At 39.3% G+C, this 13308-nt stretch overlaps 1 protein-coding gene across 2 annotated transcripts; it reads right to left on the bottom strand.

Moving 5' to 3' along the window:
• Positions 1–8928: 8928 nt before the first annotated feature.
• rida (reactive intermediate imine deaminase A) lies at positions 8929–12831 on the bottom strand. Of its 2 annotated transcripts, none has more exons than XM_073463503.1 (6): positions 12386–12516; positions 11796–11901; positions 11447–11501; positions 11274–11342; positions 9655–9710; positions 8929–9517 (listed from the first exon to the last, which is right to left on the bottom strand). In XM_073463503.1, the coding sequence occupies exons 1-6, from the start codon at positions 12448–12450 to the stop codon at positions 9461–9463; spliced, it is 408 nt and encodes a 135-aa protein (XP_073319604.1). In that variant the 5' UTR covers positions 12451–12516; the 3' UTR covers positions 8929–9460. The 2 variants fall into 2 exon arrangements, with proteins under 2 accessions (XP_073319604.1, XP_073319605.1); XM_073463504.1 differs by lacking the exon at positions 12386–12516 and adding an exon at positions 12700–12831 and having other exon boundaries at positions 9149–9517.
• Between the last annotated feature and the right edge of the window lie 477 nt (positions 12832–13308).

Genomic DNA, 13308 nt, shown 5'->3' with positions numbered 1-13308 from the left:
AACTTTGACATGCTGTACTTTGGCTTCTGGCATAGTGTGAAATGATCTCTAAACTTTCGAAGCACTAAGCAATGACTAAGCACTACCCCTGACTTCACTTTGGACATGTTAAAGGCTGAGACACGTCTGAAAAATATCAATTTTCCATAATAACACCTCTCAGATTATCCCTATAAATGATTACTGACAATAAATGTATTGATCAAAGTACTTTCAATAGTTTATTGATACTGATTGATTGATAGTTTATTTTGGAAGATACTATAAATAGCATGTTCATCACAGAAGCCAGCTGCCATCTCTAAATAGAGTTACATCATCCATTTAATTATACTGGCCTGGACACTGCTCTCATCAAGAGGTCTCAGTCTACATGCAAATGATCACCAGAGTATTTCTGCGGGTATCTGATGTGTTTAGTTTTAGTGCTCCTCAGTGACAGGACGGGGAAGTTTATTGTGTTTATTTAACAGTAGTTTCTGGCTCCGTCCTCCCTGAGAGAGGGAGAGACAGTGGCATGAAAGCAGATTTGGTGACAGTCTATGGTTTCAATAGGAAATGGAGAAGCCGCCTTGGACGCTCCCTTTTGTTGTCGTGGGTCAGAGATGGCTCGGCTGTGGTGCAAACTAGCACACGTTTCAGGGCAAAACACCAACACTGGATCCTGTGTTTGCATTTAGCAGTGCAGAAGCTTATAAATATGTGCAGGACAAATATATCTTACCTGCAGAGGCTGTCAAATGTTTATTTCACCACATCTGTGTGACTTTGTTTGCACTTCTGTCAGCTTAAGCATTATTTGACAGAACTCAAAGAATAACCAGGCAAAGCCTGGTAAAATATTCACTAAGTGGGACCCCCTCTGAGAAAGTGTCTCCTGCTCCCATTCACTGCATTCCTTAAAGGGGTATTACATGTCTATAAGTGCAATGAAAGAATTGACTTGCTGAAAGGCATAGACTTAGTGAATTGAGAAACTGCCTCTGACCCTCCTTAAGTGTGTTTAAACTCATGTTCTGTAGTTAATTCTGACCTCTGACCTCCCTTTATGACCCTCAATAAAATATCTCATCATTGTCAGCTGTTGTCAACCTATAAGTCGCTCTCAGGGTTTATCAGCTGACATTGAATAGCGAGGTGTTCCTGTTATAATCGTCTTAGAGGACAGATGGAAATTTGTCAGGATGTTATCTCATTTTTGCATATGGCTCATTTCCTTCACCTGTTGCTACCTGTCACTCCCAAGAAAGAAGAAGGATGACATTTATCAACTCATGCTTCATTCATTTATAGAAACTTGTTGGTTTAAAACTTCATAAATGTCCCTCTTATGTCAGCATCGAACATCTGACAAATTGGATGCACTGATGTATCATTATTACAACACAAAAAGTATTCAATGTAATATTCTAGGTAATATTTGCAGGCTCAAAGGTGCAATAAGCGATTCTGAAGAAAGATAAGTTGATTGATAAGTTGACACTTTGGATTTAGCGATCAACCCATAGCATCTTACACATTGCACCTTTAAGAACAATGTTTACCAAAAAACACACAAAGAATGTAATTCTTTTTAAAGTGAAATAGGTTGACAAATATCACGCAAAATGTTCCCACAATGTTGAGCCGTCTCATTTAAACAAACGTGGAAGGTCAAGACTTCTCTGATCCATGCAAATAATTGAAATGCAAATCCTTCAGAAAAAAGGGAAGTGTGTTCCTAAAACTCAGACCTGTGTTGTATTAGGCTGTTAATGTTTATGAATAAAAATACACATAATCATTAACCACTCTCGCGCTTCGGATTATGTGTCAGGAGAAGTCTTTTTATGCTATTTCTGTTCCCGCCGCACGTTTTACTCTTTTCCCAACTGTTTCAAGAAGTCACAGTCGATCGATTGTGATTCTGATGTTAGAGAGGTGCACACACTCTTTTTGTTTGGGAAAAGGTGGTAGCTTTGCCGGTCCAGTGTTCAAAGGTTGAAGTGTGAAACATGATTGTATTAATTACATTTTTGGTTTATTTTTTGTCTGCTCCAATCCACACATCCTGTCTGATCACTCAGCAAATGAAGAATCTCAAGAGGTGCCTGAATATTGTATGACAGGTTGTTTCCAGTGTTGCATGGCACCCGTAATGATATTTGTTACTTGTTAACTAACTGGTTTTGGGCTAAGTCAACTCTGCTGGCAACACGTTGGCAACACAAACATAAAGTAAATGAAAACAATGGAAACCATTATTGGAAAGAGATGAAAGGAAACAGGACACAGAGAAGGACTCAGGTTGACTAGAACCAGGAACTTTAATGTAACTTAATAGATGATGAAAGTTTTAACCCAAAGCAGAAAAAAACAATACTGTATATTGTGTTAATATTTAACACTTATTTTTGTGTCTTGCATAAACCTGATAATGATTCTCATCTTTATCACATTCAGAGGTTTTTCCTTCTCATGTTTAATATTAGGAACAGCAATAATATGTTTTTTGATTCAGATATACTGTGTTTGATGTGTTTGACTGAATAGAAAATAAGATATGACAGAGTGAGTGATTCGTGAATTCTGTACACTTAACTGCACTCTTAGCGAATCTACATCAAATTTTAAGTAGTTTTAGGCATATTTTATATATTAGTTTTATGTTTTCTTCAAACATCAGTGGTGTAAGAGGTATTCTGATCCCTTACTTTAGTAAAAGTACTATGAAAAGCTATGAAACTTATAAAAGTTCTACATAACCTATGTAGTTGTAGTGAAACTTTGTCAATGATAGATTCTCAACACATAAAAGGACACCTCATCCTTCAGTTTATTATTTTAATTCAAAATCAAATCACAAAAAATAGGATATACATGGTTTTAGTTACTTTTAGTTAATGTACTTAGTTACTGACCACCACCTTCAATCAGTCTTTTTGGATGTTTGGATCTCATGCTGTGTTAATTCTCATGTTCCTGACAGGAGCAGCCAATGAGAATGGGAAAGTAGCTGAGGACAGTGAAACTATTCCGGACGAGACATCTGCTCAGGGCGGTGCTGCTAAACCTGCAGACGAACCCGCTGTAGCTGCAACGTCTGCAAGCAGCACCGCTGCAGCTCCACCCGCAGCTGAGGAGGCTCAGCCTGCTGCAGCCAGTCCGCCTGAAGAGGCAGCAGCACCTGCAGAGGCTTCGGCGGCAGCAGACGGCAGCGCAGAGCCTGCAGCTGCAGCTCCTGAGCAAGGTAGGGTAGAGACATGAAGAGTCCTGTGACAGGCCGGCGACAACAGTGGTGGAATGTTATTAAGTACTTTTTATTCCACAACATTTATTTTTAAAACATTAGTTACTAGATACTTTGCAGTTACTTCTTTAAATCAGCTAATAAATTATGATATATTATTATAGGTTAAGCTACACAGCTGTATATAAGATGATACGAATTAGCTCCAACTTATCACACTAAAGATGCAAAGAAGATATAAATAGAGAAAGATAATAAGAAGTGAGAGTAAGAATTAAATAGAAAAAGTACTAAAATAGAAAAAATAAGATCAAGAATAAGAAAATATTATTAAAACTAATTTTGTGACAAGTTGTACATTTAATAACGTAACAAAGACTTAATAAAGGAAAACTGAATCAAAAATCAAACCTGTGTGTTTGTCAGATCAGATCTGCACAGATCTGAGTACTTCTTGGACTAGTGAATATTTCAGTTGAGCAGCTGACAAACACACAACTTTTGATTCAGTCAAGTCTCCTGAACATATTTAACTTTAAAACTTTTGTGTTTAAAGCTGTTAGCTGAGCCTTTGCATGGCTCAAAGCACTTGATCGTTTCCATTGTGAACTTTATTTTCAATGCAAATGACGCCTTTCCCCTAATCTCCTGACACAATGACTGTCTGCTGATAGTCTTGTGACATCTATCACACTGACTGAACACTTCACGAAGTTAGAAAGCTGATGAAGATGGAGCTGCATGCCTGTGTGTGTGCTCATTTATTTATTTGTGTGTTTGCCTCATTTACTTTTTGGAGGCATTTTAATCTTCAAAACGTCAAAGGAGCGACCATCTATCTCTGTGAGACTGGATATTTAAAGCTGTTACAATACAATATGCAGAACAATAGTCATCGAGGGTAGGGGAACTTATTGAGGACAAGATGTATGATTGTTCCCATTGACCAGCAGTAACCTGAGCAGTGCTCCGCCTCCTGCATAGTGACCCAATGAACACTGGCTGCCACAGCACCAAGGTGCACAATGTCCTCTACGTCTTTCCCCAGACCCTCCTCAGTCCCACACTGCAGTGGCAGTAACCAGGTGAGGTGGTATCCAACAACACGCAGACATGACTTTGCTCTTTAATGAACACACCGGGGGAGGTCACAGGAATGTGTTTATGAGTCACACGTAGGATTATTTAGTAAGTAATTAAGGATCTGTCTTGACACTTAATGAACAAGTAATGAACTGGTGTTTACATTTTATTCATTATTCCGATCATTAGTCTTTTCATTGAGTAAAAGAAATAGTTTGAAAACATTGTAGAATGTATAAAGTGCGATGTGGTAGACCCGCGCCTGAACAGCCTGTTGATCTGAAACTTTTGTGTGCTGAAGTTGTTAAGAGCTTTAGACCAGAAAAAAACTTAACACGTAAACACATAGGATGTAATTTCTGTCACTTCTAAGACGTAACTAGTGTGGGATCATGGGAGTTGTTGTCATCAGGGATGATAAAAATCTTTCTATGTGGCTCAGGAAGAAATGCCCACAGATAAGGTACTGTTAGAAAGTTTTATTTATGCTACGTTTAGTTACATTCGCCAACTTCCTCCCTCACTCTCTGGCGATCATAAAACATGATAAAGTGCAGCTCTGTCTTAGCAAACTGTGCTCTGTTTCCTCTCATAACTTGTTGCCTCTAGTGAAAATACCTAAAGTGTTACCACTCCTGGTGCTTTGCTAGCAGCAGCATCATGCTAAATTACAAATTAGTGAGTGCAACATGATGATCCTGGCTCTAAATTCCAGGAGAGCTACTGAGTGTCTGCACAGTGATAATCTCTCTGCACACTTGCCTCTAAATGACTATCAATACCTGGAAGTGCTCCGCAGGGAGCTGCATGACACGGTGCAGCATCACATTTACTGCTATCATTTCACTTATTGCTTCATGATGCAAATGACAAGCTGGTGCATGAGTTCAGCTCTTCATTTTCCTCTTTGTCTAATGCAAAGCGTCCATCATTGTAATGAAAGAGAGATGAACCAGGCAGCAAAGGCAACACGCTGTTCACTGGGAGAAATCCAACACTTTGCATCCTTAGGTGACTGAATATTGCCTCGAGAGATGTTGTTGTGGTTTACCTTTGATTAGATTGGAAGCTGTGAGGGATTCTCCTGCCCAAATTATTATTTCTTTTATGAGAAGCATTTATTTAGGCATCCCGTGCAGGTACCAATCCTTTATTTACATGAATCAGCCATGTTATTATTGCCAAGTTCAGAACTCCTCTGCAGTTTATTTAAGGATTGTTTTATGCAAATAACCCCACTCTATTAAGTTTCATCAGACTGTTTGAGTGCTAAGACAAGCCAGTCACAATCTACAGCTTTAATATAATTTTTGACTCAATCACCAGAATAAATGTTGGCAATGTCTGTGTCTGCAAACCATGTTGCAACTTTACTTTTTTTTTTAGGTTACATTTTCTTTTTCATCTTGTGACAGCACTGTGCGGTTTAGGCACAAAAAACACTTGATTAGGAAAACATCAAGATTTGGCTTAAAATACCTGCTTTGGTTGCCACAAATACAGCTACAAAATTGTCCCAAGGTCTCCTAAAAAATATTGTTGTCTGGTGTCACGCTTACAAAGGTTGAAACACATGTCTTGCCTTGTCACCTAAACCCAGCATCATATCCAGTGTGAAAGTCATCTCATAAACATGTAATGTGAACGTGATATGACACGTATCGTAGAAATGTCCATATAGTAGCTTACATATGACACAAACAAATGTGAATGTATCAATGGTTTGCAGAAATGTACAGTGCCAACATTTCATTCTGGTGACTGGGCTGAAGCAGTACAACAAGCTGTTGTCTTGACAACTTGGCACTTATTAAGTTCACTAAATTGATTTAAAAATAAAGATTATTACATTTTCACATAATTTCGTCAAAGAAATAGCACAATCTATGACCTCCATCTTCACTTGATCTTGACCCCCTTTGGTGTCCAACATGACTCACTCTCAGTTCAAGCTTGACCACAGCATGTGTGTGTGTGTGTGTGTGTGTCTGTGTGTCTGTGTGTGTCTGTGTGTGTGTTGCCAACACTTTGTTGTCACCGTGGTCTCATTAAGGTGCAATCGGAGTCCACAGAGAAACTAGAGCATGCCAACACATATAGGGCTTCCACTGGCCATGAACGATGCCTCCGTTTCACAGCCAATGGAGAGAGAGGATCAAGTGTCAGATTAGCAGAGCAGACATGGCCACCACCCACTTCTGGGCCAGTCAGTGGTCAGCGTGAGATCGGTTTGGTGGAAATCATCGGCACTCACAAGTCTTTGATCGAAAAGTCATGACAAATGTCACTGGAAGTAAAACTGGACATGTTTCCCTGACGTGACTTCACACCGTTAGCTTAAAACAAGGATGTTTAATTATACATTTTAAAAGATATCATAGGCTAAATAATTCTCCAGCTACACCTACATTTGTTCAGGTTTTGAGGTTTCTGCCGCAACCCCAAAACAATAGAGGAGGTCATACGTAATGAATGAGTCATATAAGTTTGTGCCACAGTTAGCAGCTCATGGAGAGCATAGCTGTCGTTCTAATTTATAGATATGTATGAACTAGAAGATAGTAATGAGTTGCTACAGAACAGACTGGGAGATACTATATAGGTGACATTTCATTATTATGAATTACTTTATTGTTAGTTACTCTTTTTGTGCCTCCTAAAATAAAGTGATACATCATATTAAGTAGTTACTATGTGGTCCCTCATTACATCATGATTACCTTACCATTACTTACCCTTTTAAAGGAGGCCTATTATGCTTTTTTTTCCTTCAGTGTTTTATTGAGGTTCTTGTGCATGTGAAAGATCTGAAAGTTAAAAAGGTCAAAGTCCGCACCAACAGGAGCTCCTCTCTCCCACAGAAAACACTGCTCCAGAAATGCCTCGCCAGTAGTCCCACCTTTAATTCTGTGACTCTGTGACATCACACTATCTCACCGTGTCACACATTCACATAATTAATGCCTAGCCGATAGTTTGGCACGTAGGAATTGATTTAGCACAGCTGCTCTGTTGTTGTTAGCAGTGCTGGGTCAGGCGTGTGTGAGCTGACCAATCACAGACTGGGTATTTGGACGGCGAGGCCTTAAAGAGACAGGAGCTACTGATCATTATCTACTGTAGTCCTTTAATGAGAGTTATTCAGGAGCTACTCGTTAAGGATTGATTAATTACTAATTTATTCCTTAATTGTTGTTTAGTTACTTTAACCAAATTACATCCACCTCCACGGTGCCCCAAGTGAACCGAATCAATAACTTTGATTATGTCCAGAGGTTGAAAAAGTACTCAGATATTCTGCTCAATTAAAAGCAATACCACAGTGTAGAAATACTCTTTTACAAGTGAAGTCATGCATTCAAATGTTTTACTCCAGTAAAACTACAAACATGTCAAAGAACATGAAGATAAACTTAAAGTACTTATAATGCAAAATGGCATATTTCAGAATAATCTACATTATTATAATTATTGATGCTTTAATGTGTTTTATTTTTATCTATAATATTACATCATAATTAATTTGTAGATTATATTTTGTATTTTTAAAATAAATCTGCAAAGTTAACTTAAGTGTAGTGGAGTAAAAAGTACAATATTTGCCTCTGAATTGTAGTGAAAGTATAAATTAGCAGAAACTAAAAATACTCAAGAAAAGTAGAACTACCTTAAGATTGTACTAAAGTAAGGCACTTGAGTAAACTTTCCATCACTGATTATATGTGGATTTCACATGTACAAACCTTTCCGTCTTTCTATCTAAATAGAAAAAGCAGAGGCCACAGCGACTGATGCAGAGCCCAAAACAGAGGAGGCACCAGGTGAGTGCTGCTGTAACACAAAGCCACACAATCCATATAAAAATATCTACTGTAACCCTAACGTCTTTCTTCTCCGTTTATCTCCAGCTCCCAGTGAGTGAGGTCCAACCTGAACGACTGCTCAGATTAGTTTGTTGGAAGTGTCTTACCTTGTTCGTTTATGCATGAGTGAATGTATGTGCAGGTGTGTGTTTGCGTGTGAAAGACATGTTGCTTTGTTGCCAAGATGCAGACCCTGCGATAACCTCGATCAGTCAGGGTTCCTCAGTCATCACTGTGCCTTCCTTCCCCTCGTGATGGTGTATGTCTGCAATTTCTGCTCGTACAATGTAACTGTATATAGACAGAGAATCCTACAGCGCTTAGAGGGTGTGTTTATTTTCAGAGGATGTCAGAATAACTTGAAATTTCTATTTATTATCCTTATAGACACAGCAGATTTTCCAAAACATCATATATGTCTTTAACTTGAACCATTCCAAACTTTTCTATAAAATTATAATTCCAAGAAAACCAAAGCCAAAATGTATTTGATTTCTAAAATTATATTCTTTTTGGGTAGCAGGCTTTGATTTTACGACCATGTTTGTTATGAATATGAAGAGCTGATACTTTGCAGACAGTCCAACTGATTTTAAACAATATAAGTTTCTGATGAGCAAGAATGAGATTGAGAGTACACGTGAGACCTTTTGTTTTGCTTCTGATGTGTCATGATTTTTCTCTGGGAAGACCTGAAATCTGTAATAAGCTACGAACTGTCAAAAAATTAAAAAGACCACCTTAAAAACAACATCTGATCCATGTACTTTCTTTTATTATCGTATTGCAGGATGATTTTGGGTGAGACGTTTCAGGGTAAATAACCATTCAGGAAAAGAGATTTTACTCAGTCATTAAGTAGTGAGAGCTGCACTTTTAAAATGTGTATTAATGGAAATCTGGGACAAAACAAAAGATGAGATACGAAAGCAGAAAGAGCACCAAGAGGACCTCGTTTTGATCCTGAATCTGGCCACTGTGAGCAGGGAATGTTAGACTGGTTTCCGTTATCATTATGTTGAGTTTTAAGTATGTCAGGCAGCCACAAACCAAATGCTGGTGAGATAAGTGCTGCCTTGTTGTTCAGGGTTTTAGTATAAAGTGGTAAAGCACTGACAATAGTTCAGTCAGAGGAGAAACTAACATGCTCTAAAAGCCGACTGCATGGAATAAAATCCTAGTTGGTCTTTCATGTGTCGTCTGGAAATGCAACAAGGTGTCTACTGTACAAATATAGGGTTGCTTGATGGTTCGACTACAACTTGTTTGTGACGTGGCCGGCTAGTCAGGAGTCTGAGAGAGGACCGAGAGCAGCAATCGCCTCGATTTCCACCAGTCCACCCTGAAGAGAAAAAGAAGGAGGCAGAGACACTGAGGTCATGGGAGTGACATCTCCACCCTGTGTGTATAGATGTACATGAGCTATATGTATCACAGGGTACTGCAGCTCTATACAGTAGAAATTTTGTTTGTACTCACTCTGGGGAGAGCAGCGACCTGGTAGGCAGCTCTGGCAGGGAAGTTACTGCTGAAAACTGCAGGAAAAAACAAACATTATATTTACATGAGAACAAAATCATTGTGGAAACCCAGCAGGTTAATATGTGACTTTTTTTAAATTGGATACTTTGATTTCTGGGTACCAAATAAAGTTTAACTAAAGGCTTGATTGACAAAATGTTTTATTGATGCCCATTTACATGTAATAAGCCATGAACTCTTTGTGTGCCAGGTTTTAAAAAATCTAATAAACCTAATTGTATACAAGACAAGAAAAACTGTTTTATAAAAGCACACGTAAGCAATCACTAATATTATAAAACATGGTCAAAACTTTTTCTACTGGCTATTATTCTAAAGTGAAAGTCTAACCAGCAGCCCGCGAAGTCAAAATTCACAGTGGACACATGTCCTCTCCTTCCTCTCATCAGGGTCAGGGAAAGTTCCCTCCCTGTGGTTTAGGGTTGAGTCAGGAGGGAGGTAGGCCTATACCTGAGTCAATGGACCACACAGCAAAGCATGCTGGGAGGGTTGGGTTACATCTGAGTGCCTGCACAGCGGTGTCCATTTACAACTCACTGGGCACAGCGGCTTCTATTACATCTGTCTGTCTGTTGTGATCCAGGAGGAAATACCCAGACTGAGAGGAGGCTGAGTGAGCCTGTCCATCAGGTGACTGCTGCACCTGTCAGCAGCCATTTTCTGAGAGATGTCGCTGAAATACGAGGCACCACATCGCCTCATAGTAACACATGTATGGATGAGAATAATAACAGGCTTTTACAGTGTTTGATTGTGATCGAATAGTAAATTGTGTAGCTGGATTCATGTTATTTTTGGGTGGAACACTGCACATTATTACTAGGAATGCACCAATGTATTGGCCGATATTGCCCATCTGTAAATATGATGACATTCACCAAAAGCAGTGGCCAATGTTTATCTGTTGTCTCACGTCAATGAGATCTTTACTATTTACATATCTTTAAATGAAAGCAATAATTGAACACAATGATGAACAGGAATTACCAGTATCAATAAATGCAACTGCAAGATTTTGTGGCTTCGTTTTTAGATTAAAATACAGAATCATCATCAGTTTAATTTCTCCGATCATATCCAACCCTGAAAGTCAAGCAATGGCATGAATGAAAAATGTGGCTTTCTCCCTCCCCACTAAACACATCACCAGCTATGGATCAGCACTGTTGTAGCTTGTAAACACTCAGAGTTTTGGTCAAGGTCACTTTAGCCGACTACAAACTTCCTGATATGCATGCTTGAGCAGCAGTCTCGTTGATCACAACCCCACAACCAAATTAAAAACTTTCCATTAAAAAAGCGAGTGATGAGAGGGAAAAACATGACCAAAACCATGACGCCTATCCATAAATAGTAAACTAGGCTGCTTGTATAGGTGACTGAACTAGCCACTGATCTAACAGCAGCTCTGAATATCTTGGTTAAAAGCTGCCCTCTTGTGGCTGCTTTTATTTATTTAGAAGAGCAAGATAAGACATATTAGAGTATATTTGATCAATTCTATAAAATTGCACATGAAATTTAAGGCCATGCATGGAAATTAATAAGAGTCTTACATGTTTTGTACACCTCGTTGACGCTGTTGAAGTCGTTTATATCAGCGAGCAGCACAGTCGTCTTCACCACTGAAATCAAAGAGTTTCTTTATCAGATTTTTATATTCAAACATTTAAATAAAACACGAGCAGCAGCTGAGTGACTGGATATCCTGATGGTGCAGAGCTCTCACCGTTGGTGTAGTCACAGCCAGCAGCTTTAAGGATCTCGCCCATATTAGTGAGAGCCTGAGGGGTGAGAGGAGCGGATCAATATTTAATCTCACCTTTTATGTTTATAATTTCTTTGTATGTATTGTTCAGATCTGTAGATTTAATAGCCACTCAGAAGAGGTGTGGAAAAACACTTTTGTATTTTATTTTGTTTTTATTCTGAGCTTCAATTGTTCAATTTTCGATTAACAGTCCTCTCAGCCGACAGAAATGACAGGCAGATGTTTCAGTAGTGTCCTGTCAGCTATTGTATAAATGTGGTCGACGATCATCATCATCCTCATCATCATCAGTCCCTGTGAGCTTCACCTTTTTGGCCTGAGCCTGCACTCCTCCTTCTACCAGCTGACCGGAGGCCACATCCAGCCCCAGCTGACCAGAGATGTACATCGTTCTGTCCACAACCACCGCCTGGCTGAGGGTGAGACAGAGGACACACACACACACACACACACACACACACACACACACACACACACACACACACACACACGTTATATGAAGTAGAGGGTGAGAATGTTCTTATCAGCAGACACCAAACTGGCAACAAAACAGTCTATTGAATGGCTGAAGGACCTTGAAGTGAACTTTTCCTTGTGCCCAAAGAAAATAAATTAAGAGGCCATTCACGCAAAGTCTGACGTCACTCCACCTCCTGCCAGCTGATTGGTCAGAGCAGGAACACCCCTCAAACTTGTGACAACTGCACAGATTGAATTAAACATGAAAATATACAAGGCGACTGCATGTTTGCCACTTTATATCACGATTTCTCCATACTTTTGTGAATCCTTAACAGAAAATAATCAGCAAACAGCCCCTTTTTTTAACTTTCCAAAGATTTATGCATATCAGAAGTGCAGTTATAGTATTCCCCAGGATACCCCGTCAATCCTTACCTGTATATGCCCTGTCTGACAGGAGCTTTTGGTGTGTAGGGGAACTGTCGGCGGATGGTTGCCATTGCAAATGTGCTGTCTGTCTGTTAGAGGTGTCTACTCTGCAGCTGCCTCCTCTGCTCTGCCCAACGTTAAACTTTGGCACCTTATTATGAGGTCAAGTGGAGCAGGTGAGTTCATTGTACACTAAACCCCGCCCCTCACCAAATACTGGATCGCCTTTGTGTTTCATTCAAACATTTAATGTAGCAGCTCCTGCAGCCCACGTGTCGCTATAAATAGAAAATGGAGCACATTTCTGAAAGTGTCCTTACCTGTATGGACCGATGGCTGCAGGGGCTGATGTAGTGTTGACGATCCTTCTGTTGAGAGCAGACATGTTTCCTGACTTTTTTTCCTCACAAACCCTGCTGCACACCGCGGAGTGAATGAAGTGGTTGTGCAACAACTCGCGGAAAGAGTAACAGTTGCTGTCACGTCTACCGTAATGTCCGTCAATAAGCGCACGCCGCCATCTTGAATATATCACAACTCCTATTATGTAAATGTTGTTTTTTTTGTTTTTTCAAAATATATTTGTTGTTTTTTTCCCTGATGTAAACAACAGATGCTCTTTTTGTGATTTTGAGGCAGGAACTATTGAACATGGTTTTACAGATTGTTTCCAAACTTTTGCCTTTTGGCTTGATTTACAGAAATACCTTTCAGAAATGCTTGAAAAAGATGTCACTCTAACACAGATTGATATTTTACTCCAACTTCTTTCATGGACAAACATCATATGTGTATTTCCTGGCACAATTCAAATGGGATCCAAACATTGTCTTTGTCCTTCTGTCCTTTACTGCTTTTATCTATGTAGGATCCTTTATTCGTTTTACTGCTCTTTATCTTTTTATCTGATCTTAATTCCTCTGATGTGA

This window comes from Pagrus major, chromosome 3, assembly GCF_040436345.1.
Source record: "Pagrus major chromosome 3, Pma_NU_1.0".
Classification (NCBI taxonomy): Eukaryota; Metazoa; Chordata; class Actinopteri; order Spariformes; family Sparidae; genus Pagrus; species Pagrus major.
Note: the sequence above shows the minus strand (reverse complement) of the source record. Positions and strands in the feature narration are given on the sequence as shown.

Excerpts from the sequence above, each read along its gene's own strand:
- rida (XM_073463504.1), bottom strand. The coding sequence starts at position 12,764 with ATGTCTGCTCTCAACAGAAGGATCGTCAACACTACATCAGCCCCTGCA. Across the intron at positions 11,502-11,795 it reads TGCAGGCTCAGGCCAAAAAG|GCTCTCACTAATATGGGCGA; the intron begins GTGAAGCTCACA and ends CTCACCCCTCAG. Across the intron at positions 11,343-11,446 it reads TGGCTGTGACTACACCAACG|TGGTGAAGACGACTGTGCTG; the intron begins GTGAGAGCTCTG and ends CTTTGATTTCAG.